This window comes from Abrus precatorius, unplaced genomic scaffold, assembly GCF_003935025.1.
Source record: "Abrus precatorius isolate BTA unplaced genomic scaffold, Abrus_2018 Scaffold11, whole genome shotgun sequence".
NCBI classification, from domain to species: Eukaryota; Viridiplantae; Streptophyta; class Magnoliopsida; order Fabales; family Fabaceae; genus Abrus; species Abrus precatorius.
The window spans coordinates 19,239,234-19,264,677 of NW_020874303.1; the positions used below are offsets into that span (position 1 = coordinate 19,239,234).

Genomic DNA, 25,444 nt, shown 5'->3' on the forward strand with positions numbered 1-25,444 from the left:
TTTTGGCTACGTGTCATTTTATATATAAATAAGTTAAGTTGAATAATAAATTTTAGTTGTTACATTAAGTGTTGTTTTTCGTATTACTTTTTATGAGAAAAAAATTTGATTTTTTGTCTTTACATAAAAAAATCGTTTATAAATAATAAAATTTATTTTATTCATTTTATATCATTTTTCGTTTTAATATTTGTAGTTATATTTCAGTTTTCATTGGACCTACCTGCGTATTTGGATGATGCTATTGAGAATGAATGTATTACGATAAGGGATACCAGTTGGACTCCTTCAAACGTTAGAGTCTACAGATTAAACGTAGATCGAAGTTTCTATTAGTGGACTTGTGTTGGTTTTTTTGGTTCCAAAATAACTTTTGGCATTCAAATTTTTGTAGTTGATGGCAATCGAGTATAGCTTGTTGGCAAAATGGAATCAGGGTCTAAGAAATGTTGTTTGCGAAACAAAATCTACGTAAGTTTACAGGTTGATTAGAAAGTTGTTCTAACATAAATTTTCATCAAACATGGCTAATAATTTACACTTTGTGAAGAAATTTGTCAAGTTTCGATTTTCGATGTTGTAAGAGAAGCAAGCAAACCAACTTGCAAGAGATAATTTATTTTTATGGACAACTTTTCTTAACATGTTGTAAGTTAGATCTTGAAGAAGATACAAAATTAAGGAATGTAAAGGAATACAAATCTCTCTCACACTATGCATTCTCTTATAGATAACAAAATTAAAAAAATTATGTATTTATATTTCTTTTCATTTTTTAATTAATAAAAAAAAACAAAGCTGTGTCTCTTTAAAACAAAAAAAATAATAATAATTAAGTTTTAATATTATTCTCAAATTGAATTACAAAAGTTCATTCCTTAATCTGATTCTATAGTCTTGTTAGTTGATTTACTCCTCATAATTCAAGAGAAAAACACAAAACAAATGACTTGTAACTTTCTATACACACAATGATGAAGAAAGTGTAAAAAAAATGGCTTTTTAAATCAACATCTTAAATTTATAAAATAAAAATATTATATAATTCGGAATTGTAAATTATTATAAATATTAACTCTGGAGAGTTCCATAAATAAAACAGAAGAAAGAGATGAATTGTCTATTTAGTTAAAAATTCAGATTAAATTACAGTTGGGAGAGATGAGGTCTTCCCAGATGCAAGGACCAATATTATTGGTTGAAACAACCATATCTTAAATTGTAATTGGTCCACGTCCTCGCGAGTGACATACTCGAACTTTCGAATGGCACTATAAAACGCGCAAAGAGACTCACCCTTCATCGTTTCAATAGAACTGCGACTTCCACATCAACCAACGAAGGAAAGAAAGGTGACGCCATGGCTGGCTCGTTTTCACGCGGGTCTCTGGTCCTTCTCGCCATTGTTTCCTTAGGTAATAACAATATTTCATCTCCTTTCAGTACCTCTGTCGTAATGTAACTAGATCTCGCTACGCTTCGATTTAACAGTTTTCACGCTTGTTTTGATCCCCGATTTTGATGGATCTGATGAGATCTTAACCCTATTTGGTTGACATTCTCATCATTTCGTTGCCATTTATTTTTCTATTTCATTTAAACTCGCTATTACTTAGAGGCTCAGTGTCAGTGGGTATTAGCATGCCTCTCGCTTTATCTGAGAAATTCGTTAACAATGATTATTAGAAATGTAATTTGGCTACGTGCTTATGATTTAGTTTATTCTCTTCAAATCGAGATGATTATTTGATATTCCTCATCGTTGGTCACACAATGCTCGCGTTTTTTTTTTAATATTTTTGTGAGGCATGTTGCTTATTTGATACCGAGAATTGAAATTCATTTTCCTTTTACGCTTATTTTTGTTGCACGTGCAAATAATTGATTTTTTTATTTCTTTTAGAGTAATTTCTTTTGTCAAATGCAATTATGTGATGCACAAAACTTAGATACAATTCCTCAGGTGCTGTTTTGCTAATTTAAATTAGAGTTTTATTTTTATAAAAAATTGTATTTAATGTTATCTGATACAGCACTAAGAGAATAGTACATAAGTTTTGCCCTTGTGTGATTGAGTTTGTGATTAACGTTGAGAAAGTTCATCACAGGATGTCTGTTTGCGATTACCATCGCGAAAGAGGAGGCAACTAAGTTGGGCACGGTCATTGGGATAGACCTTGGAACAACCTATTCATGTGTTGGGGTTTACAAGAATGGCCATGTTGAAATCATAGCCAATGACCAAGGTAACCGTATCACCCCCTCATGGGTTGCTTTCACTGACAATGAGAGACTGATTGGGGAGGCTGCAAAGAATCAGGCAGCTGTCAACCCTGAAAGGACCATCTTTGATGTCAAGAGACTTATTGGAAGAAAGTAAGGCATCCACGGCTTGTTGGTTTATGACAATTTGATTTGAAGGGAATAAATAAAGGTGTCTGACTGAATGACATGAATCCATTTGCAGGTTTGAAGATAAGGAAGTCCAAAGAGACATGAAGCTCGTTCCTTACAAGATTGTCAACAAGGATGGAAAGCCTTACATACAGGTAAAGATAAAGGATGGTGAGACCAAGGTGTTCAGCCCTGAAGAAATCAGTGCCATGGTTCTGGTTAAGATGAAGGAAACTGCGGAAGCATTCCTTGGGAAGAAAATTCATGATGCTGTGGTCACTGTCCCTGGTAAGTGGAACAAATCACACAACCTATTTCTCCTTGATTTTTTTTCCTTCATGCTTTTGATTTTATACTAGTATCTCACATTTTTCTGTCAAATGTTCAGCTTACTTCAATGATGCTCAGAGGCAGGCCACCAAGGATGCTGGTGTCATTGCTGGTATGAATGTTGCTAGAATTATTAATGAACCCACTGCTGCTGCCATTGCATATGGATTGGACAAGAAAGGTGGAGAGAAGAACATTCTTGTCTTTGATCTTGGCGGTGGGACATTCGATGTCAGTATCTTGACAATTGATAATGGTGTTTTTGAGGTTCTTGCTACAAATGGAGATACTCATCTTGGAGGTCAGTATTCTCTCTCTCTCTCTCTCTCTCTCTCTCTTTATATATAAAGTATTATTTCTTTAAATTTTTCCTTCTGCTGCTAATGCCTTCTATTTCTTCCCTTTACCAGGTGAGGACTTTGATCAGAGAATAATGGAGTACTTTATTAAATTGATCAAGAAAAAGCATGGAAAGGATATTAGCAAGGACAACAGAGCTCTTGGCAAGCTGAGAAGAGAGAGCGAGCGTGCAAAGAGAGCTCTGAGCAGCCAGCACCAGGTCCGCGTGGAAATTGAATCACTTTTCGATGGTGTTGATTTCTCTGAGCCACTCACCCGAGCTCGGTTTGAGGAGTTGAACAACGACCTGTTCCGTAAGACAATGGGGCCTGTGAAGAAGGCAATGGAAGATGCTGGACTACAAAAGAATCAAATTGATGAAATTGTTCTTGTTGGTGGAAGCACAAGGATTCCAAAGGTACAGCAGCTTTTGAAGGACTACTTTGACGGAAAGGAGCCAAACAAGGGTGTCAACCCCGATGAAGCAGTTGCCTATGGTGCAGCAGTGCAAGGAAGCATTTTGAGTGGAGAGGGTGGTGAAGAAACCAAAGGTACCATAGTCTTTACTATCTTCTTTTCATTACAGTGGCCTGAATTTATAAATATTACTAATGCAAGTAGATTGCCAAGCCAAGCATTACACTTTCTTAATGTTATGTGGCACTCTGTATCCCAGATATCCTTCTCCTTGATGTGGCTCCCCTCACCCTTGGAATTGAAACCGTTGGTGGAGTGATGACAAAGTTGATTCCTAGAAATACTGTTATCCCTACCAAGAAATCTCAGGTTTTCACCACCTACCAGGATCAGCAGACTACCGTCTCCATTCAGGTACTCTCCGTCATTTGATTGCACCCTTGTAATGCTTGCCTCGATAGTAGATACTTAAAAGGGTTAAGCTCAATTGTGATGATATTTTTACTATTAGGTATTTGAAGGTGAGAGAAGTCTCACAAAGGATTGCCGTCTACTTGGGAAATTTGATCTGTCTGGAATTCCACCAGCTCCAAGGTTTGTTTCCTACTTTCATGATGGCAGTGTCCTATCCAAATATTAATCAATTGCTGTTTGTAATTCATTGGTATTTTATGTGGTAATTGATCAGAGGTACCCCCCAAATTGAAGTGACCTTCGAAGTCGACGCAAATGGCATTCTCAATGTCAAGGCAGAAGACAAGGGAACTGGTAAATCAGAAAAGATCACCATCACAAATGAAAAGGGACGCCTGAGCCAGGAGGAAATTGAGCGGATGGTTCGCGAAGCAGAAGAGTTTGCCGAGGAAGACAAGAAAGTCAAGGAAAGGATTGATGCTCGTAACAGTCTTGAAACCTACGTATACAACATGAAAAACCAGATCAGTGACAAAGACAAGCTCGCTGACAAGTTGGAGTCAGATGAGAAAGAGAAAATAGAGACCGCAGTGAAAGAAGCACTGGAATGGCTTGATGAAAACCAGAATGTGGAGAAAGAAGAATACGAGGAGAAGCTGAAAGAGGTTGAAGCCGTTTGCAACCCAATCATCACTGCTGTCTATCAGAGATCTGGTGGAGCCGCAGGTGGTGATGCATCAGGCGAGAATGATGATGATGATTCTCACGACGAGCTCTAGAGATATTTCCTCAAATTTGGTTTGTGCTGCTGCTTAAGATGGAGCAAGTTATGATGAGAAGTAGAGTAGGTTAAGCGGAGTCTTAAATTTTTATGACAGGTGGGGGTTGAGAAAAGTTCCCCCTGCGCTTGTATTTTTGGTGGCGAAGATACTTCATAGACAAATCACTTGTATTACTCTTTTTTTTTTAGTTTTTCAACAATACTTCAGCATTCTGTGTTTTATTTCTGTGCTTATGGGGCGCGTCTTGGGACTTTCCCCTTGTCTTGGGTTGGGACTTGGAAATTCCTCGCTAAATTGGTTGATCCTATGGTTGCCTCTCGTGACTTTCCCATGCGTCTGGAGTTCGAACTGGCTCAACTAATTTTGACCTATATTTTGCTACATTATACATATATATTTTTTAAAGAGTATATTTTTTTTTATCGCAAGAAAAAAATATATGAATTCGTGTTTGATCACTTGTTTGTCACATTATTATAGTATAAGTATTTTTTTAACTAAGAATGTTAGAGACATTTTTAAGTACGTGACGTCATATAATACATAGATAAAATAATTTTAAAGTAATTCTTTAAATTATTGTATAAGAAGAAAAAATGAAAATAATGATAAATCGAAATAAACATTGTTCGTTATGCATTTATCATATATATGACAAATTCAAATCCTCTGTTTTTCGGTACCTAATATTGCTTTCGTAATAAAATAGAATAAACAGCTAAAAGTATATATAAACTAAAATAATTTACTAAAGTTTTAGAAGCTTTTATATTTCGATATATTCACAAGTGGGCATGAATTTAGGAAAAGCTAAGATGATGTTATTTTTATTTTTAACTGATATATTTTTATTAATAATTATAAAAATAGTATACTTTTTTTATTTTTAATTAATTGTGTCTTAAAAATTCTTTAAAAAGTCATTTCAAAATTATTAATAAATATATCAACTAAAAATCAAAATGAAAAAAAAAACATTTCTCTAGTGCCCAAAATAAAATCACACAAAAGGAAACTATGGGCCACGGAACAAGGATCCAATATACATCCCCTTCGGTTTACAATATGCACTACAGAGTTTGCGTTTGACCAAGAATAGAACAACGTTGACCCAAAATAAAAACCCAAAAATAGAAAAAGGACCACAGACCCGCAGAGACAGAATGGCGATGACTAGTAATAGTAAATCGAGAAGAAAAATAAAAAAGGAGGGGCAACATAGTAATTTTAAAAATTCCCTGTTCTCCTCCTCTAACCCGAAAACAGCGTTTCCCTTGTTCCCGTGACGAAATTGAGATCTGATAGGACGGCAACGATGGAGAACAACGGTGGTCTCATATCGAAGGAGAAGATCGATCAGGTAGCTACCTGGGTCGGCTCCACCGTCTCTTCCGCTTTCTTCTCCTCGTTGGAACGCTTTTCCTGCGTCAACATCGCCACCTCTGACCCCGATAACGATGACGACGACGACGATTACTCCTCCACCACAACCACTCCTACCGCCGCCGCAACCACCACCACCACTGCCACCGCCAATCCCCCTTCCGCTCCAGTCAACGGCCACAAAACAAACGACGTCTCCAACCTCCCCGTTTGAGTCTCAACGACGTCGTTGCTGCGCTGTATAGACCTTTTCCTCCTTATCTGTGTCCGATTTCCATTTCTACAACTGCTCTGTCATGAAATTATATGCCTATTTACATATATATATAAATATGCTTAAATATTTCTATTAATTACATTTTATGATATTTCTCTAGCTTTTATGCTATTGTAAATTTTGAATTTGTTGGACAAGTCTTTGAGTCGTTGAAGACTTTCGTATTAATCCTGGATCTAATTGTAATGCTCAAGCGATGCAGTCGGATGGAGCACAATTTCTGAACTCTGTTTGCAAATTTTTGTGGCTAGCTAGATCTAAGTCTAATGGTGGGTTTGGTTGAGCGAGTGAGTTTTTACGTTGCTAAGAACCACTCACAGAAAATTCTGTACCCTGGTGATAATGGTTTTAATGTTAAGCAAATGAGATGAAATGTGTTGAAAGATGATGTGTGGGTCGGGACCTTCTGTAAATGTTTAGACTTATTGGATGGATGTAGAAAGATGTCTAAGTGATAAAGAAAGATATATCATTGCAGATTTGCAGTATTGCCTATTATTGCTTCGACATATCAAATAAATGTGTCAACACTACATAAGAACACTCATGGTTAAGATAAGGTTTAGTACTGTAGTTATTTACAGCTGGTATTGGTATACATTATGCCCCAAATCTTACTTAATAAGCTGGTGATAAGTCCTAGTTTCAATGCATTAGGGTGCCAACTAATTGCTTTGGTTTGGACTTGGAGCTGATGCCCAGTCCCTGATGAAATTTGCATACTCAACACTTTGGTTCTTGTGGGGAAAAAAATTATCAAGGACTTTTAATTTCTTTTAATATAGCCTAAAAAGTGATTTTATTTTCTTGTTATGTTTTCTGTAAAAATTTATGATGGCTATGATAGTATGCTGGGATGGAAAACCAAACGGAATGAAGCAGCTGGTATGGAGATTTATTTAACAGTGGGAATTATATGAGGGGTTTAGTGTTATACTTCCGAAAGCTAATATTCAATTACTCAGACATAAGAATTTTAATGCAGTAAATTCAAAATTCCTTTTATCAATATTTTCTATTAACACTAGGAGAGAGACTTGATAAAACAATTTAGCTGGTCTCACTTAATGTAATAAGGCGCTGTAATTGTTGTTTAGTATAAAACAATGACTTGTCAATTGTTGTTTGGTTTAGTCCAAAAAATTTATGAAGTCTGTACAAGAATATCTGCCATGGAAGTAGAATTGTAAAGTCAACTTCAGAGTGTGTATGATTTTCCATTAATACGAATTTCCAAGCATGTAAACGAAAAAGTAATAACTTGTTGCTTCCTATCAAACATGCAATAGGGCAAGAGGCTTTATCACCAATGGAAAACTAAACACAGATTTAGAGCTTATTTGGTGAACAAGATATGATAGAAAATGATAAGATATGAAAGTCGTATATGAACATGATAGGATAGGAGTATCCTAGGACTCTTATCTTATTTTACATTTGATGCTTATCAAAATATTAAATTAAATACATTCTGTTATCCTATCCTTTCTATTTCTAATCTAAGTTCCCTATCAGATAAAATTTACATTAGAGTTAGATATAATAAGTCTATAGAATAAACTTATATTTTGTTAGATAAACAAACATTAAAAATAAGAAAAGTTATTTTATCTTGTCTTAACTTTTTCACCGAATGGATTCTTAGTTTTAGAATGTGTTCAGAGGGTAAGATTTTCTGCACGGTTAATTCTTGTTAAATTTGATACTTTGTACTGAATCTAAGCTTAAGAAAGGTTGTGAAGTGGAGTGCCCTTTACTTTTTGGTTAGAGGGATGGTGGATATGGGTAATAAATATCTCTAATGGAGATGTTTAGCGCAATATGTTCCTAATATAGAGCATGCTTTCTAGGTTAAATCTTTCTTCTCTTCCCTGCTTGACTCTTTACATGTACTGATGGGTGGGTGAATTACTCACTCTGTATAGCCCCTATATGACAGATGTGTTGCTTTTGTAGTTGCAAATAATAACTTACAGAAAGCAAAAAATAATCATAGTAGATCAACACTATCATGTTCACTGCATAGGTGAAAAAACTTTTCTTCCTACGTAGCTTTTGACATTTACCGGCAGGTCAGCATGCAGTGCTTCTCTCTCTGGCAGACAATCCCTACCTGCTGCTTCTTTACCCCGAACCACTGCAGTATTATAACCAATTTATTTACCATCGAATTATACAACATGAACAATACAGTTAAGTGCTCTTGTGAGTATTTTACCGGTTTTACTGATCTCCATTCTCCTTCCAGCATAGAAGCATGACTATGCATCGTCGAATTATGTAAAGCTTCGCTCTCTTCTCCTTCAAAATTCTACTCTTTGTTGCCGGAAATTTGGCTTCATTTTCTGAAGATGTGAAATCTTCCATGACCTTGTTTCTTTTTTGCCTTCTACTTGCACCTGTTGGAATTCTTCTGCTGTGTTATGAGTTTAAGGAATTTCTCAGGTAGAAAGAAGTCTTTGTGTTTGTAGGAGTTACTTTAATTATGCTTCAGTTTGCTTTGAATTTGAAGTCAATGAAAGTGGTGAAAGTAAAGGCAAATAGTATTTCAAGTTAGCTTTCTGCGGTCAAACATAGAAGCTGATTTTGTGCTTGCAGTCGTGGTCTTGGGCTTCTCTGGTCTAACGTCCGGAATCCCAGGACTGCTGTCTTCTCTGCTCTGTTTCTCTATTTACTGTCAAAAGACAAATAAACTGCCTTGCCTCTTGGCCATGCATTAATTTTTATTAGAGAAGTATAAATGCTTAAGATTGACTCAGCGGGTCTCTCTTCGTCATGATGCTGTCAAACTTGTAAGAGAAACATACAAATAATTTATGGATCTTTGCACTCGGTGAGATTCTTGTCTCTCAAAAACCATTATGTTTTAAAACAAAATGTGAGGTATCAAAACTGAATCGAATGTCAGCAGAATCACCATTTTTTTGTTCCTCTTCTCATATTTAGACATGGAATTGTTTGTTGTCATGTTTTATTATTATTTTAAAGTTTTTTGAGATGTTTGATGCGAATACGTATGAATATTAACTCAGACCTAAGTGGGCGTGGGTAGTAATACTGTTTATCGGCACGAGAGAAAAAAATAATAATTAATAATGAAGCTTTAGGGATAGGTTTTATTCTTATCTTGTCATTATTTCGCTTTCTTTCGTATAAAAGTGTTCAGATTAAAAAAAGTGTGCAATTGCAGCAATAAATTGAAGTACAATTCAATATTTTTTGGCTGTGTCTTAATTATCCGTTTCGATTGAGGGAAACAGATTTAAGACTATGTAAGTCTCCGTTCCCGTTTGTGTTAAATAGACATCAATGGGTTAGATGGCCACTTGTGTCCTGTGTTACGTATATTTTAGTTTTCGTTCACGACATTGTCCAACACGAAGAGCACTTGAATTTCTTCGCCATTAGGATGCCTCCGATTAAGAAATGAATCAGAATTTTAGAGTTCTGAGAAGTTCAGTACGCAGGAATTCAAGAGATGAATAGACATTTAAGAGAGTCAAGCTCAATCGAAAGTCTTATCGTACGAGATAAGCCACTACTTGTCCGAAAAAATAGCCACTACTTTAGAGAATTTGTTCTATTTCAGTAACCTTCATTTCAATCGTGAAAGCGGATACAAGATTATGTCCATGATGGCATTCATTGTGTGGCAAAGCTTCTAGTGTTTGGTTAGAGTACAGAATTTATATGAAATAATGATCACCCTCAGGATTTGCTCAGATGAGAAAAAAACAAAATACAGATAAGGTAATGATGTTGTTTAGTTGAAGAGAAAATGGAAGAAAAGAAGAGATAAAAAATATTTTAAGAAGCAAAAAGAAAAAACTCCATTTTAAATTTCAATTTTTTGGTCTCTGATCATTTTCTTTCCTTCCAACCAAACGGAGAGTTAAGTGTGTGTGTGTGTATGTGTTGAATGAGGTTAGAGTGCATCATTTTTTTTTAATGAGATTGATATTATTGCACTTCTTTTTATATCATCCACGTTTCTCTAAAAAAGAAAAAAACGAATAATTTTTTTCCTATTGTTTTTCTTGTGCTGAATAAATTAATGAAATGATATTTTCAAGTCCCTGTGGAGAAGAGAGAGAGAGATGAAGGGGAATGCAGCGAGAGAACAATTAGGGTGTAATGGATAGATTATTATTTTGATTTATTTTACATGATAATGTTAATATACTAAAATTCAAGGGGGTCTATGCGATTTAAAAGAAAAGAAGAAAGGAAAGGAATGAAAAGAAAGATTTTAATCCTTTATATATATTTTTTTCTCTTTTCACATTATGTTTGAAAGAAAGGTAGAAATAAAATAAAAATACATTATTTCAGTAAGTATAAATAAAAAGAAAGAAATGAAAAGAAAAAACTCTTTAATCGGTTGAGTGAATAAAAAAAAATTAAAAAGGAAATAGACATTTTAAAAATGATATATCCTCACAATAAATTTATTTTTTAAGTTGAAATACAGTGTTAATGAGAAAATGCTAAAAGAAGTCATCGTTTGCAAACATGGATGTGTATTTTTTTTTATCTTCCATTCACCACTCACTACTCCTCTGTCCCCAAAACTTGGACAAATGGGTTACTTATCCAACCTCATAGCATTATCACTATGCTCTTTGTTCATGCTAATTGCATATTTGATGACAATATAGGCATCAAATCTTTAGATCGTCAAATTTACGGCTTTGATTTATCCTATCATATTATTCACTTTTCCACCTTAACAAGTATTTATTAAACATTTTCTAACAATTCTAAATTTTATTTTCTTTCATGAATTTTTTTCTCTTTATTTTCTCTTTATCCTTTTCAATCAAACAAATTGTGTTAAAGCCTGATTTCTAAACTAAAGAATAAATATTTATATACAAAACATTTTTCTACATATATTTTCTTCTTTATTTTCCTTAAGTCATAAGAGACATACCTCTACCTATCTATCAATCTAAAATCAAGTTTTTATCTCAATTTTTAAATTATAAAGTTGATACATAATTCAGAAATTTATTGAAATAAAAAAATGGCAATAAAAAATTTCAAAATTATTTTTTAATAAAAAAAGCATGAATAAATTTTTTTTAATCCATGTAATTCTCCCTAAAACCTCAGCATATTCATGTTTAAATTAATTTTTGTTGAAATTTGTAAAAATAAAATAAAATTAACGAGTAAACTATCAATTTAGTTTTTACTATTTTTAAGATTCATCAAAATAGTCCCTAAATGAAGTATAACATCATTCAAGTCTCTAACATATACAATTATTAATAGTTATTATAATTTTGAGAGTTCATAAAAATAGTCTCTAATTTAAATAAAATGTCATTTTAATTTTTAATGCATATAACTATTAATTATTTTAATCTTTAACCTATATAATTTTTAATCATTTGCCTATGTTACTTCTTTGGACATTAATTTTTCAAACAAATAAGATAAAAGGAAGTGTTTAATGATTATGTAAAAAATATTTAAATTCAATTTTCATAAAATTTAAGTTTAAAGATTTATTTATAAATCAAATTAATAATTTTTTGCAAATTAAATTTTAAAATATATCACTCTGTCATGTTGTCATCAAATGTTACATAATTAATTAACATTTAACATAAATTTATTTATTATTTATAATAACTAATATTAAAATAAAATTAAAATATTTGATAATTATATGAGAATAAAAATAAAACAATTGATAATTACGTGTATTAATAACTAAAATGATATTTTATTTACATCAGTAAGTATTTTAAATACTATCTTTGATTAATGTTATATAATAGCAAATGATAGTGCACTTAAAAGTTAACTTAGTGCGAGTGAGTCCACACAGAAAGCCTCTAAGGTAAAGGAAAAGTCAAGGTTCCATGCGTTGCATCAATCGCCGGCTTCCCCGATCGCTTTCTATTACAGGTTGTTTTCTTCTTCATAATCATAATCATTATCACTCTCTGTTTTGATTAATCACTACAATCTTACAAAAACCAACATTAGCATCACCTTGTAATATGGTGGAGGAGAATCTTTCATTCCGCACTCACAAACTGTACACACTCACATGCCTACTCTGCCTCTTAACTGTTACAGAATCACACTGTGGCAGTGACATGGCGTTGACGCCGTCAACGGCTCTCGTTTCCTTCCTTGAACGTCTCCAAGAAACCGCATTCGAAACCTTCGGTGACTCTAACTTCGATCCAAAGACCTACATGGACCTGCCTCTCAGGTTCACACTCGCCGTAACGGAACACGCGTTCCAGAACCTTCCAAGGACCGCTAACGGTTCCGTGTCGGTTGAGGAGTTGAACCGTTTTCTAGAAGCGCACTTCGAGGGTGCAGGGGATGATCTGGTGTACCACGAACCAGAGGATTTCGTTCCTCAGCCGAAGGGGTTTCTGGCGAAGGTGAAGCACCCTCAGGTGAGAGCGTGGGCGTTGGAGGTTCATTCGCTTTGGAAGAACTTGAGCAGGAAAGTATCCAGTGCGGTGAAGGTGCACCCGCAGTTGCATACTCTGCTTCCTCTCCCTGCTTCTTTAGTCATTCCTGGGTCGCGCTTTCGTGAGGTTTATTACTGGGATTCGTATTGGGTAATTAGGTTTGTTCGATGAATGACGTGTACTTTGCTTTGTGCTTTGTGGGTGTGGGTGGTTGTGCTTACTTGTGTTTTGTTTTGGGTTTCAGAGGCTTGTTGGTGAGTAAAATGTATAAGACTGCTAAGGCTATTGTTACGAATCTCATTTCCTTCATTGAAGAATATGGTTTTGTGCTTAATGGTGCTAGAGCATACTATACCAACAGGAGGTGTCCTGCTTTCCTATTTACTCTTGTTGCTCATATAGTTTTGCATTTTGGTGGATTCTCTTCTTTTAAAAAAGAATGTTTTTGGTTTATTTTTGAAAATATGAATTGCTCAAAGACCTTGTACTAATTTTTTTTTAAAAATGTTTGCTGAACGATTCACAATTATATATAATTAGTTTTTATTAGAAGCTAATAATAATATTAAATGACATTTTTTAAAATAAAAAATTATTATTTATTATCTTACTGTGTATCTCCAGAGATATATTTATAAAACGACAATAATTTTAAGGGTTGGTATTAACTCCCCCTTATTGTTGTGGCAGGGGGAATAAAATAGTATAAACTCTGGATTTTCCTACAAATCCTCGTACTTGTTAAACCGTAGAAATATTAAATATCTTTTTTTTATATTTTCAAGATATTAAATGTATTTTTTATTTAATAATTTCTTTTTAAAGTATTAGGTGGATTCATAAAAGGATATTGCATTACTCATGTCCTAACTTGGATTTTGTTTTGGGTGTGTGTACTTATGATGTATTTGCATACCCTTTCTTACAACATTTAACAATGTTTATCCTTTCATTCAAGTGGATACTGATCCTTTTGTGCAGTTTAAAAACAATTTATTTTTTCTGGCTTTATGGTTTAATATTTTGATCCTTTCATTGTAGCATGATTTTAATCTCGTCATTTCACCTTGATATTATCCATTTTCATATTTGCGCTGCATCTTTTGAAGTGAAAGGCAAATATTATGATAATTCTTGCTCTTGCATATAAAAAAGGTGACTATAAGCATTTCTATGATTTTATAGCCAGCCTCCCCTCTTAAGTGCTATGATCTATGAGATATACTGTCACACGGGTGATATAGAATTAGTTAAAAGATCCCTCCCTGCACTATTGAAAGAGTATGAGTTTTGGAATTCAGGTAATTATACCACCACTTTTGCCTCAATACTTTGTAATTTATTATTTGTGGTTGGATGATATTTGGACAGTGAATTATCGTCGAGGTTACCCTAGTCTGATGATTTTACCCTTTTTCTTATCCTGTAGACATACACAAAGTGACCATTTTGGATGCTCAAGGTTGCACTCACACTTTGAATCGTTATCATGCAATGTGGAACAAGCCCAGGCCAGAATCGTCCATAATGGTGTGTGGTTTGTTAACAACTGTGGTATTAATGAAATGACACCTAAAATATAACTTCGGGTAATTTTATGCCATAGGACAAGGTATCTGCATCCAAATTCTCGAATGTTTCAGAAAAACAACATTTTTATCGTGATTTGGCATCAGCAGCTGAATCCGGATGGGATTTCAGCACTAGATGGATGAGGTACTATTTTATATATGCTAGCATTTCTGACCAAAAAAATCATGAAAGTAATCTGAGTCTGTGACTAGGCATTGAGATGCAATTGTGTAACTGACGGTGTTGCTCCCAAGCCTCAAGACATTTTCCATCAAATGTTAACCTTTCTCAGAAGAACACACATTAGTTTGGTCCTTTAAGTACCCAACAATTCTTGCAACTCAATAGTTCTAAAATCACATCACATTTTGATGCAGAAACCCACCTGATTTCACAACAATAGCTACAACATCTGTAATTCCTGTTGATTTGAATACGTTTCTACTTGGGGTATGTCTTAGACGAATGACTAAAAGAAGACCCGAAATCTATGTCTGTAACTTATCAATTCTATGATGCACATTGGTTCAGATGGAACTTAATATTGCCTTCTTTGCAAAAGTTACTGGTGATAATAGCACTGCCAAACACTTTGTGGAAACTTCTGATCTTAGAAAGAAGGCAATGAACTCTGTTTTCTGGAATCCAAACATGAAACAATGGCTTGATTACTGGCTCAGCAATAGCACTTGTCAGGTATTTCCTGATGCCCCTTGTATAAATCTACCATAAGATAAGCTGTCTTAGCCTCCTTTAATTCTGCTGACTGTCTCTTTGATGCTTTTAGGAGGTTCAGGTTTGGAAAAACCTGCATCAGAATCAAAATGTATTTGCTTCCAATTTTGTTCCTTTGTGGTTGAAGCCATTTCATTCAGGTATACTTGATATGATATCCACATCAACTTCAGTAGCAAATAGCGAGTATATTTAAGGCATGACTGGTTGTTCCTAGCACAGTGGTATCAGTTTACTATTTGGGTACAATGCTTGTTATTTTCTAATCAGCATGCTTGAACATTATTTACTTGAGGTTGCCTTGATTACACACATTAATGCATAGAGAATCAGAAACTTAAGATCGACAAAAGTGTAAGGCTTACGATTAAACAGTCCAGAACTTTTTGTGGACTCTAATTTTCTTTTCAACTACAAGTTAACTAGTTGACATATTGATCTTGCATCCCAAGTTTTAAATTACCTATAGATTATTAAGTACTTCGATTGAATAGTTGGTCTTTAAACATATGGATAAAATGCTAAATAGGTTTAGATTAGCATGTAATTTGATGAAACATGATCTAAAATCTGTACAGAAGTGTAACATTAGTATTCGTCATTCATGTCATTAATTTAAATATGGAAGGAACTTCTATTGAATGAACACAGAATATGTTTTTGGCGAATTTTTGCTTTTGAAATTCTTTTTGCTTAATTTCAAACTAGTACCACTAACCAATAACTGAAAGTTATTTGAAAATTGGGAGATATTGATCACAAATAATGTATATAACCCTTAGTTAATGACATTACCTCTTTTTCTAAAACAATGAAAAAGAATTTCCTGCATTTAAAGTTGATGATTATTATGTTTTGTATGATTAATATGTTTTGTATTTATCTAGATACTTCGCTTGTGGGTAGTGTTGTTGAAAGTCTCAAAGCTTCTGGCCTGCTTCGTGCTGCTGGAGTTGCAACTTCTTTGACTGATTCAGGACAACAGTGGTAAGTAATAGGCAATTTGGATTTAACGCTTGTTAAAACGGGAAAACTTTTCTAAACATACCGGAAGCGGGAAAGGAGAGGCAGGGTGAGGGAGGGGAATACAGGTAAAATATTTCACTTAATCAGCCTTTGTTAATGGCTCTTGCATCCTTGTAATAGGGACTTTCCAAACGGGTGGGCCCCACTTCAACATATGCTAGTGGAGGGCCTTCTAAAATCAGGGTTGAAAGAAGCAAGGTCATTGGCTGAGGACATTGCCATCAGATGGATCACAACAAATTATATTGTTTACAAAAAAACGGGTGTGATGCATGAAAAGTTTGACGTGGAGCATTGTGGAGAATTTGGAGGTGGGGGTGAATATGTATCCCAGGTATGACTATAGTCTAGTATCTTTGTTTTTAGTCTGGTCTAGGGAAACGTCTGAGAAAAATATAACTTCTAAGTGACTAAGAAATTTGACTGATGATTTATTTATGGATTTGTTATTAGTCATCTTATTTCAAAGGGAAAAAGAAATAAATCAAATCGCTGCCATTTACCCGTTCAACCTGAATCTGACGGGTTGTATTAAAATGCAGACTGGTTTTGGCTGGTCGAATGGAGTTGTGTTGGCATTCTTGGAGGAGTTTGGATGGCCAGCAGATCGGAATATAGAATGCTGATGCTCTCAGATCAGAAATTGAAAGGTAGTTTGTTATTTACTCATGAAAGGCACTTGTTAAAGCAATAAAGCAGAGATGAAGTACAGCTTCGTTGCCATTTCCGATATTTGATATTTCCTCAGAAATATATCTAGAAAATTCATAAAATGTGGCGGAGGACGTCACGTATCAATGATGGGGCACAAATTGCTGCCCATTATTGGATTCCTTACATTGTAACTTCTGTTTGATGGCATGGATTCGACCATTTGATGGAAGTTTATTATATTATTGGACACAAATACTAATAAGCACTCTTAAATTACTAGTTAACAAAACAAAAACACAAAATCTATTATAATCTATCTAATATCTATATCTATTCTGTATATAACACGAAGTGCGAGCCATAGAACTCATGCCTGTCTCGACATTCTTTACTATTATGTCATATTAGCAATTTCAAATTATCTTTAATTTCTCATACAATTCTTACCCTCCCAGATTCCTAGAATGAAACTTTTTTTCAATTTCTTTTAACAGCAACATTATATTATGCCTGGTAATGCATTTGTTTCATGTTCTTTACTTTGTATTCCATTATTATCTACAATACCAACTTTGTATATCTTTAGCTTCATTGTTTCCAATTATTACTCCTTCAATAATGTCCTTTTAAGTATCTACTCCTCAATAACAATCATATTGTGCCAATGAATCAATTAGAAATCCCTCATCAAATAGCCCTAAGGCCATTATAAATCCTACTCAGACTCCCTTCGCTTTTTAGATTATTCGAAGGCATTTTTCGTAACGTTGTGCTTTTTTCATTCTTAGGAGTTTTTTTTTTTTTTTTCTCATTTTACCTTCTCAAAGCTTTTGTTAAGCTGATACATGATCATAGTTAGTGCTTTGGTGGGTTCCCAAGAGTCGTATGCATAGTTTAAAATTTTCAAAAGTCAATAACCTTCATAATCAATTTCAAATGTACTTTTGTTTGGTTAAGTGCTTTTCCTTACTAGTGCTTTTCTACTTTAAATTTCTACATTATAGTGACTACATCTATGCGTATGTTTCTTGGAATTCATTTCTTATTATTTAAATGATTTTTTAATATATGCTTAAGGAAACACAATAAAATTAAAAATAATATTTTTATTAAAAATTGTAATGTTCAATATTTTAAAATTAATTTTTATCAGAGTTGATTCTATCCAATTGTAAAACAAGCAGTTACTTCATGCTTCTTGACATATGTTGTAAGCAAAACCTATGTTATTAACAACACTGCCGTGTTACGCCTTAGTTGTTAAAGTTTTTATTGTTCGATCGATCGTTAGCTGTTAAACTGTTTTTTTTTTCGATCTATTAAAATATTTGGATTTTGGTCTATGATGTAGCAAACACAACACAAACAAAGTACACTTGGGCTCAATATCGTTTCTTACAAACTTACAATAAACAAAAATAAGCCCACCCTACGTGCAGATTATTTGACAGGCTTGGATTCTGCCGTAAAAAATCTGAACTCATCAACACAAAGTTTTCGTAAAACGTAATAAATAAATTTTAAAACTCAAAAGTTTCGAGTCTATCCATCCATATGTATTGTCACTAAGCCCTCTGATGATAAGGATAATTTGCTAACTTTTGTGTACAAATGTGTGTTGATGTACCAAACAAAGATGTGGTTGGTGCTATGTTATTTAGTTGTCAGGAGTAAGGTTACCTTTTATATTTTAGTGAAAATGTGATGAAATATAAGTATTTAGTGAAATTGAATTTGCAGGAACAAATTGGATTGGATTGGTTAGTGTCAAGTGGGTCGCACCTGGGCACTAGGTTCACTTTTTTTTTCCCTTCAAAGATACTACGTGTAGAACGTCCATGAAATGAAATATACAATAAGGTCATTAGTTATATATCAAGTTGCTTTCTTTTTAATGTGTCCGTTAACTTTCTCAATTTCGGTTCACGAGTCAGAAAACTTGATTTGCGTCTCTGGCATGTGTCACCAACCATTCCCTCCTTCCCCACAATCCTCTTTACTTTTTTGTTTCTTTTTCTTTTTTGGCATATATTGGTGGAGATTTGCCCAACCTCCCCCTTACCAATCAACAAATGTGAGCTATTATTCGGTATTCAAAGAATATATTAAATTAAAACGGTGGATGGATGATTAGTATCACTAAATCATTTTATAGTTTATTTAAATGTAGATTAAGAAACTAGAAAAGCTTAGTCCTAAAACCAAGGATGCGGGTCCTCCAAGATTCGACTCTAACACTGAAAAGAGTGGTAATCATTGATGAATCCTTGCATTCAAATGACGCCACTCAATAATGAAAACAAGCCAAATGTGTTTATGGGTCTTTATTATATATACATATAGCCACCCTAGAATGAGTGAGTGGGAAGTAATGGCAACAGATACAATTTAATATGCCATATAGTTAATGGAGTTTGCTTCTCCTGACTCGAGTCCCACAATTGGTTAGTCAAATAAAGATGGCTTGGAATCACTAATGATCCAAAGCAGTGCATAAACGGGAGGATATGATTGATGATTGTGGCTATTAAAAAAATCCATACAAAATCTAGGCCTTGATAGCATGGGTTGTGTTTATATGCAGGAGACAAATCAAAGAGAAAGCCACTTTTAGGTACAACTATTCAAGTTCTAACTAAGGTACTATCATCGATCCTTAATCCCATTAAGCATTTTTTAAACGATGATAAACTCTATGGTTTAATGACCAACCGCATATTTCTGTATAAGCAATTCTTTGCCTAATGGCTGTCCAATAATTGGTGATAACTCTTAGTTATTGCCATATTATACCCGAGAATATAATTAATTCCTGATATTGCATGCACAGCCTAGTTAATCCGATTATATTAGACCTTTTAAGCTCACAATTATTTATGATCACGAATCTTCAATTTATATTGGGGAGAACAAACTATATCCTTCCAACAACAACTGTAATAAAAGCGAGCAAGGTAGTATAAGTAGTTCTGGGCACTAAAATATATATTTTCAAGATTTATAAAAAAAATGTTGACCAATATCTTAAAAATACTGATTAAAAAAATAAAAATTATTTTACTAAAAATATATCAAATATTCACCTACTGTAATGTTCATTATATTCCTGAAATATATATACTGAAGATTTAAAATAAGTTTACCCAAGTTAACATGTGATAAAAACTTCAGCCTTTATATATTATGTTGTAGATGTATCTCAGACAAAATAAACACTTTCTAAGAAGTGGGTAATACACCCTTTTTCTCGAAAACACCATTTTTAAGTCTAAAACATTGCCTAAGTATTGTTCAAACTGCAAAGAAAAATAATGAAAAGTTTCTTTAAAATCTCTGAAAGATGCTTAGAGTGAGAGAAAATGAAAGCAACAAATCAAAAGAAGAAAAAAACATAATGAAAGAGAGAAGACAAGAGACCTGATGGGAAAGGAAGAGATGGAAGAGATGATTGAGGTCCTGAGGATGAGTAAAAGAGAACCTTTTACTCTTATAGTTTTTAAACCCATTTTTAAACCCATTTTTAAAAGTAAAGGACAGAAGACTACATTAATTTTTTTAAGAAAAAAAAGTGACTCTAAATAAAACAACATAGAGATTTATTTACAATTTGACTTATTTTTATTATTAAATATGGTAATAATTTAAAAAACAAGTGAGAGTTTGAACAAGAATGATTGACCAGGTAAGTTTTGCATCCCAAGAAAATGCTTGATTCGAGGATTGACCAATCTTTGTTAATGTTAAGGCACACTGAATTCTCAATCCTCACGTGCGAAGGGTTTCCTCTTTGACGATTCATACTTTTATCGACTTCCGTGTTTGTCTCTCTTTCCAATTCTCTCTCATTTATTAGGATTTCATCAATCAACCGACAATGCCCGTTACTCCATTCTTTTCCTTTTTTCTCATCTTTCTCATTTTTTAAAAGATAATTTAAACATTATTTGTTTTTATAAATTTATGTATGTGTTTTTATCCAATTTTAATTTGTTTTAATTTTTAAACTAGGTAAAACTCATATGTTATATGAAAATAATGCATTTTTTATTCTTTCATGGACGGTGATGAAGGTTAAAATAGTGAAAATTTGATCAGAGCAATCGACAAGATTTTATATATTTTGCAACAGATGAACAATGATCATTAAGAAGAAGGTGTTGAAGAGTTCCTTAAATGAAATAATGTCTGTTCCTAATTTCCAATTGTTAACTCAATTATGAAGTTGTTGGTAATAATACTTTCAGTCACGTACAGCTAAATAACTATTCATAAATAAAATAATAAATCATTATTCACATTATATAATATAAGTGGTCATGGTGTGAAAAATGAGAGTGGATTGATTTAACATGTATTGTCGACGTTAATTATGAAAAGTTAATACGATAATTACAGTGTCCAATTATCTCTCAACTTGACACATGTTCATTGACTGTGGAAATAAAGTTAATGGCGTATATTCTTTTACTTTTAGATATTCTTAAGTTAATGGCGTATCGTAACCACATTATCTTAGAATAGAGAGTAGTGCCAAGAAATTAAAAAGCACTATATCTCTTTGGTGTCTTTCCCTCGCACACAGATTCAGATGAAAGCGAAGCAAAAAGAAAAAGCTACGTCTGTAACATATGTAGATGCTGCATTTATTTTATCTACTATTTATTAAAATAAGTAGCCAAATTTATAACAAATTATTTTATAATAAAAAGATAAATGTTGACTAATAATACACAAATTTAAAACTAGAAATATAAAAAAGAGATGGTTATAAAAATGCAGTAAGGTAGCTTTTCCATTTGTGTAACCTTTAACCAGGTACCAATCTGTCTGTGGCAGTATCAAGCTCACGCTCCTTCTTTTCTCGCTCATCATTTTACCCTTTATCCTCATCTCTTTCTTCTGCACAGCACGTACCAATGACCTCTCTGTGAATGAGATTAATGCAGAACCGTATACAGCAGCAGCAGCGTGCCGCACTGTCTGCAAAACCTGACACCCAAAAAGACAACAACCTTTTACAACGCTTTCTCTGTCATCGCATCCACAATTACCATATTATAGTCAAACGCCTTCAACTTCTAAGTCAAGACACACAAGAGTAACCTCCACGCCAACAAACCCAACCATTTTGTTTTTTTTTTTTTTAATTTTCGTTCCTAAGAATAAGATGCTTGAGACGGTTAAATACCTCATCGGGTCAACGGGTCCGAGCGGGTTCGGGTCAAAATCCACCGCCGAACAAGTCACTGAAACCTTCGCCGATCTCCGCTCCATCACCGCCATCATTACCGGTAAATTTATCGACCAATTATTATTATCAATCATTAATATTAGATATAATGGGATTCAGTAATTATTATTATTATTATTATTATATATTTGTGTATCAGGCGCTACGTCTGGAATCGGAGCTGAAACGGCGCGTGTGTTGGCGAAGCGTGGGGCTCGGCTGGTGTTGCCGGCGCGTAGCATGAAAGCTGCGGAAGATGCAAAAGCTCGCATAGTGTCGGAGTGTCCTGCTTCGGAGATTATTGTGATGGCGCTTGATCTTAGTTCTCTCAATTCGGTTAGAAACTTCGTTGCTCGCTTCCACTCTCTCCGTTTGCCTCTCCACCTCCTCATGTATATATAATATACACTTCACTTTATGATTAATCTAATCTCAAAAATTAAAGAATCTTACTCATCCATGACCGTCATTAATTTCAATGATTATTAGAAACAATGCCGGAAAGTTTGCACATGAGCACGCTATATCCGAGGATGGAGTTGAAATGACATTCGCCACTAATTATTTGGGTAAGAAATAATTCAGTGTCACCTTTTTTTGTTTTTCTATGAGAAACGATTACAGTAGCAAAATATTGTAAAATTGTAGGGAATTAATCAAAGAAGGAATTTGTGTCAGGTCATTTTTTGTTAACAAAATTGTTACTGAACACGATGGTCGAAACGGCAAGGAATAGTCGGGTGCAGGGTCGGATTGTGAACGTGTCGTCTAGCATACACGGTTGGTTTTCCGGTGATGTGGTTCCATATCTGGCTCTTATAAGCAGCAATAAAAGGTGACAAGATTAATAACACTGTGAATTAATGTGATGACAACAATTCTAATTTTGAAATAAAAATAATGTTGTATATATTTAAATTATAGTTTGGTTTAAATGAATTATGAAATGATGTGATATGTTTGGCAAACATTGCACATCTCTTTGAATTGAAATTTGTCCCATGTTCCCCAGCCATTACGACGCCACACGTGCTTATGCTCTTTCGAAGCTCGCCAACGTTTTCCACACTAAGGAACTTGCTCGTAGACTCCAGGTAAACTCACGATTCATTGCTCTTTTATTATTTATTAATTAACTTTTTATATCTATCGATGTATGATCCTATCCATCTCAAAAAGTGACATTTGTTTGTTTCCCCAGTTCGTAATCAGTGATCATCAGTACTCATGTTTCCCCAGGATTTGGATTCTTTTAACCCCTTCTTGCTATTTTATTAGTTTATCATTTTTTTTATTTGTTTAACATAACATATTAATAAATTAATTAAACTTGTTCTATTTAATTTCTGCAGCTAATGGGGGCCAACGTGACTGTGAACTGTGTTCATCCCGGGATCGTCAGAACCAGACTCACCCGAGAGCGTGAGGGCTTGCTTACAGGTTGGAACCAAACAAGCCAACCTTGTTTTGGTTTGTCTTTTTTTCTGCCTTTTTGCTGATGCGTTTAGTTTTTTCTTTTGTTATTCTCTTTTACGATTGTATCCATTGACTTTGGGATTTTTATTTTCCTTTTATATTCTGAAATAAAATTGCAGATTTAGTATTCTTCTTGGCTTCCAAGCTCTTAAAGACGATTCCTCAGGTAACTATACTATATGATATGATATGCCTGTTTCATATACCCTATATGTATTTGATAATATCTTTCATTTTGTATCTTTTTTAACCTACTCAAGTTATTTCATAAGTTAAATAACCTCATTTTGACTTTATTGATTTATCCAATATAAAATTATTTACCTCGTACAGTAATATTTGGTTGAGTTTATTGTTGTCTAATTTAGTGCAAATAAAACGTAGGCAGCTGCAACAACATGTTATGTGGCAACCCATCCTAGGCTCTTCAATGTGTCCGGCAAGTACTTAGCTGACTGTAACGAAACTTGCACCTCAAAATTGGGATCCAACTCAACCGAAGCAGCAAGGTTATGGGCTGCTTCCGAATTCATGATTTCTAGGGGTCCAAAAGCAGCCTTTGACTTACTCAACCACCTTGAATTTTGAAGTTTCTTGGGACAGTGCAACAATTATATACAGAGAGAATTTTATTGGAAAAAGATACATAGGTCTGGAGAGAGCAGCTCGCATAGATGTTAATAGGAAGGGTTAGCTTTGATCTTATCTAGGGTATAATCATATCAATGTATAATTGTTCTGATAATTACTTAGGGTAAGTAAACTATAGGAATCTTGTTAGCTTTATTTTATTAATCGTTCAAGGTCTAAGATATGATTGCTTTAGATGCTCCTTAGATTGGATTGCTATGATGATACAATGATTATAGAGCTTGGGGTTATGTTACATGGAATATGGATCTTAGATTAGAAGTGAAAGTGCTTGGAAAACTCCAAATGTTCATATTCTTTTTTTCTTTATTCTTCTGTTTCTGTGATGTATCTGTACTTGTACACCTAGGAATAGTACAAATTATACGAGAAAGTTCCATTGGAGATATTATAAGCTAACAATAGGGCTTGTAAATCAAAGAAAATTGTTTTCATAAACAAAATATATATAAGTGGACAACAAGAACATGGGGTCGGGTTCCCGCATGTGGTGGTTGTTCTTCGAAGAGTATCTTTCTCATCTCATGGTTTTTGCGTGGGACCTACTAACATGCGCCCCGTGGAGGGAGAGAGTGTGCTTTTAAAGATAATTATTTTTACAATTAATTTTTGTTTAAAGTAATCTGATCCATTGACGAGTCATTGATCCCTCTTACTACTCACCAAATCATTTTAGGATCAACTCATTCACTAATATCATACTATTTTAAAAGCCTTGCTTAAAATACTGTGATTATTTAAGATTATGAGTATTTTCTTAAAGAGATTTTTTTTCTACACTCAATTTGAATTTACAACTTTATTTAAAGAAAAAAAATATTGTTTTTAATTTGAGGATTTATTATTATAAAAAGATGTAGTAGTGGACACATATCTATCTAATGTGGAAGATGGGTTTAGTTAGAAGGTGGAGCCATAGCTATAAGATTCTAAGGAAACTGACGAATAATAGTGATGGGTTTTGGGCAATTTTCTTTTCGCAAAATTTGTTACAAAAATAGTATTGGCATGGGTGTTAATTTCTTGATGGGGGAGTCCTCTTTGTTTCATCATTCCGTCTAATAACATTATTTAAATTTAGTTTATTTCTGATTCTGATCACATATTTTTTTCACTCTAATTTTACGTATTTTTATTTAAAATTATTTTTATGTATCTATATTGTACCATTTTTATTTCATCAATTATTCAGGTAAACATTATCACGAGAGCATACCCATTAACTATGGGTGCGATTATTGAAACTTTGTTAATCATTATCTTTTTTATACTTTTTGTACTGGGAAAGGAATCAACTCGGTTCCACCCTCAGGAAAAAGAA

General features: G+C 33.8%; 4 protein-coding genes across 6 annotated transcripts; all 4 read left to right on the forward strand.

Annotated features, from left to right (window-relative positions):
* The first annotated feature begins 1,307 nt into the window (after positions 1–1,307).
* On the forward strand, positions 1,308–5,101 carry LOC113856322 (luminal-binding protein 5-like). 3 transcript variants are annotated; one of them, XM_027488106.1, is made up of 9 exons: positions 1,320–1,415; positions 2,109–2,376; positions 2,468–2,682; positions 2,783–3,025; positions 3,135–3,614; positions 3,740–3,894; positions 3,992–4,074; positions 4,169–4,199; positions 4,353–4,951. In XM_027488106.1, exons 1-9 carry the CDS (start codon positions 1,361–1,363, stop codon positions 4,671–4,673), a joined length of 1,851 nt encoding a protein of 616 aa, XP_027343907.1. In that variant the 5' UTR covers positions 1,320–1,360; the 3' UTR covers positions 4,674–4,951. The 3 variants fall into 3 exon arrangements, with proteins under 3 accessions (XP_027343905.1, XP_027343907.1, XP_027343906.1); XM_027488104.1 differs by having other exon boundaries at positions 1,308–1,415; positions 4,169–5,101; XM_027488105.1 differs by having other exon boundaries at positions 1,361–1,405; positions 2,099–2,376; positions 4,169–4,949.
* Positions 5,102–5,862: 761 nt separating this feature from the next.
* LOC113855456 lies at positions 5,863–10,324 on the forward strand. Its single transcript, XM_027487098.1, has one exon. The coding sequence runs from the start codon at positions 5,992–5,994 to the stop codon at positions 6,271–6,273; it is 282 nt and encodes a 93-aa protein (XP_027342899.1). The 5' UTR covers positions 5,863–5,991; the 3' UTR covers positions 6,274–10,324.
* Positions 10,325–12,225: 1,901 nt separating this feature from the next.
* Positions 12,226–17,119, forward strand: LOC113855073 (trehalase). Its single transcript, XM_027486530.1, has 12 exons — positions 12,226–12,255; positions 12,430–12,937; positions 13,024–13,143; positions 13,965–14,080; positions 14,209–14,309; positions 14,386–14,495; positions 14,729–14,801; positions 14,883–15,047; positions 15,139–15,226; positions 15,974–16,073; positions 16,233–16,446; positions 16,655–17,119. Exons 2-12 carry the CDS (start codon positions 12,450–12,452, stop codon positions 16,736–16,738), a joined length of 1,659 nt encoding a protein of 552 aa, XP_027342331.1. The 5' UTR covers positions 12,226–12,255; positions 12,430–12,449; the 3' UTR covers positions 16,739–17,119.
* Positions 17,120–21,719: 4,600 nt separating this feature from the next.
* Positions 21,720–24,413, forward strand: LOC113855407 (short-chain dehydrogenase TIC 32, chloroplastic). The gene is made up of 8 exons (XM_027487041.1): positions 21,720–22,057; positions 22,157–22,388; positions 22,486–22,565; positions 22,675–22,831; positions 23,009–23,090; positions 23,349–23,436; positions 23,592–23,638; positions 23,857–24,413. The coding sequence occupies exons 1-8, from the start codon at positions 21,934–21,936 to the stop codon at positions 24,058–24,060; spliced, it is 1,014 nt and encodes a 337-aa protein (XP_027342842.1). The 5' UTR covers positions 21,720–21,933; the 3' UTR covers positions 24,061–24,413.
* Positions 24,414–25,444: the final 1,031 nt, after the last annotated feature.

Excerpts from the sequence above, each read along its gene's own strand:
- LOC113856322 (XM_027488104.1), top strand. The coding sequence starts at position 1,361 with ATGGCTGGCTCGTTTTCACGCGGGTCTCTGGTCCTTCTCGCCATTGTT. Across the intron at positions 1,416-2,108 it reads TCTCGCCATTGTTTCCTTAG|GATGTCTGTTTGCGATTACC; the intron begins GTAATAACAATA and ends AGTTCATCACAG. Across the intron at positions 3,026-3,134 it reads TGGAGATACTCATCTTGGAG|GTGAGGACTTTGATCAGAGA; the intron begins GTCAGTATTCTC and ends TCCCTTTACCAG.
- LOC113855456 (XM_027487098.1), top strand. The coding sequence starts at position 5,992 with ATGGAGAACAACGGTGGTCTCATATCGAAGGAGAAGATCGATCAGGTA.
- LOC113855073 (XM_027486530.1), top strand. The coding sequence starts at position 12,450 with ATGGCGTTGACGCCGTCAACGGCTCTCGTTTCCTTCCTTGAACGTCTC. Across the intron at positions 15,048-15,138 it reads TCAGCAATAGCACTTGTCAG|GAGGTTCAGGTTTGGAAAAA; the intron begins GTATTTCCTGAT and ends TGATGCTTTTAG. Across the intron at positions 16,074-16,232 it reads ACTGATTCAGGACAACAGTG|GGACTTTCCAAACGGGTGGG; the intron begins GTAAGTAATAGG and ends TCCTTGTAATAG.
- LOC113855407 (XM_027487041.1), top strand. The coding sequence starts at position 21,934 with ATGCTTGAGACGGTTAAATACCTCATCGGGTCAACGGGTCCGAGCGGG. Across the intron at positions 22,832-23,008 it reads CTTATAAGCAGCAATAAAAG|CCATTACGACGCCACACGTG; the intron begins GTGACAAGATTA and ends CATGTTCCCCAG. Across the intron at positions 23,639-23,856 it reads TCTTAAAGACGATTCCTCAG|GCAGCTGCAACAACATGTTA; the intron begins GTAACTATACTA and ends AATAAAACGTAG.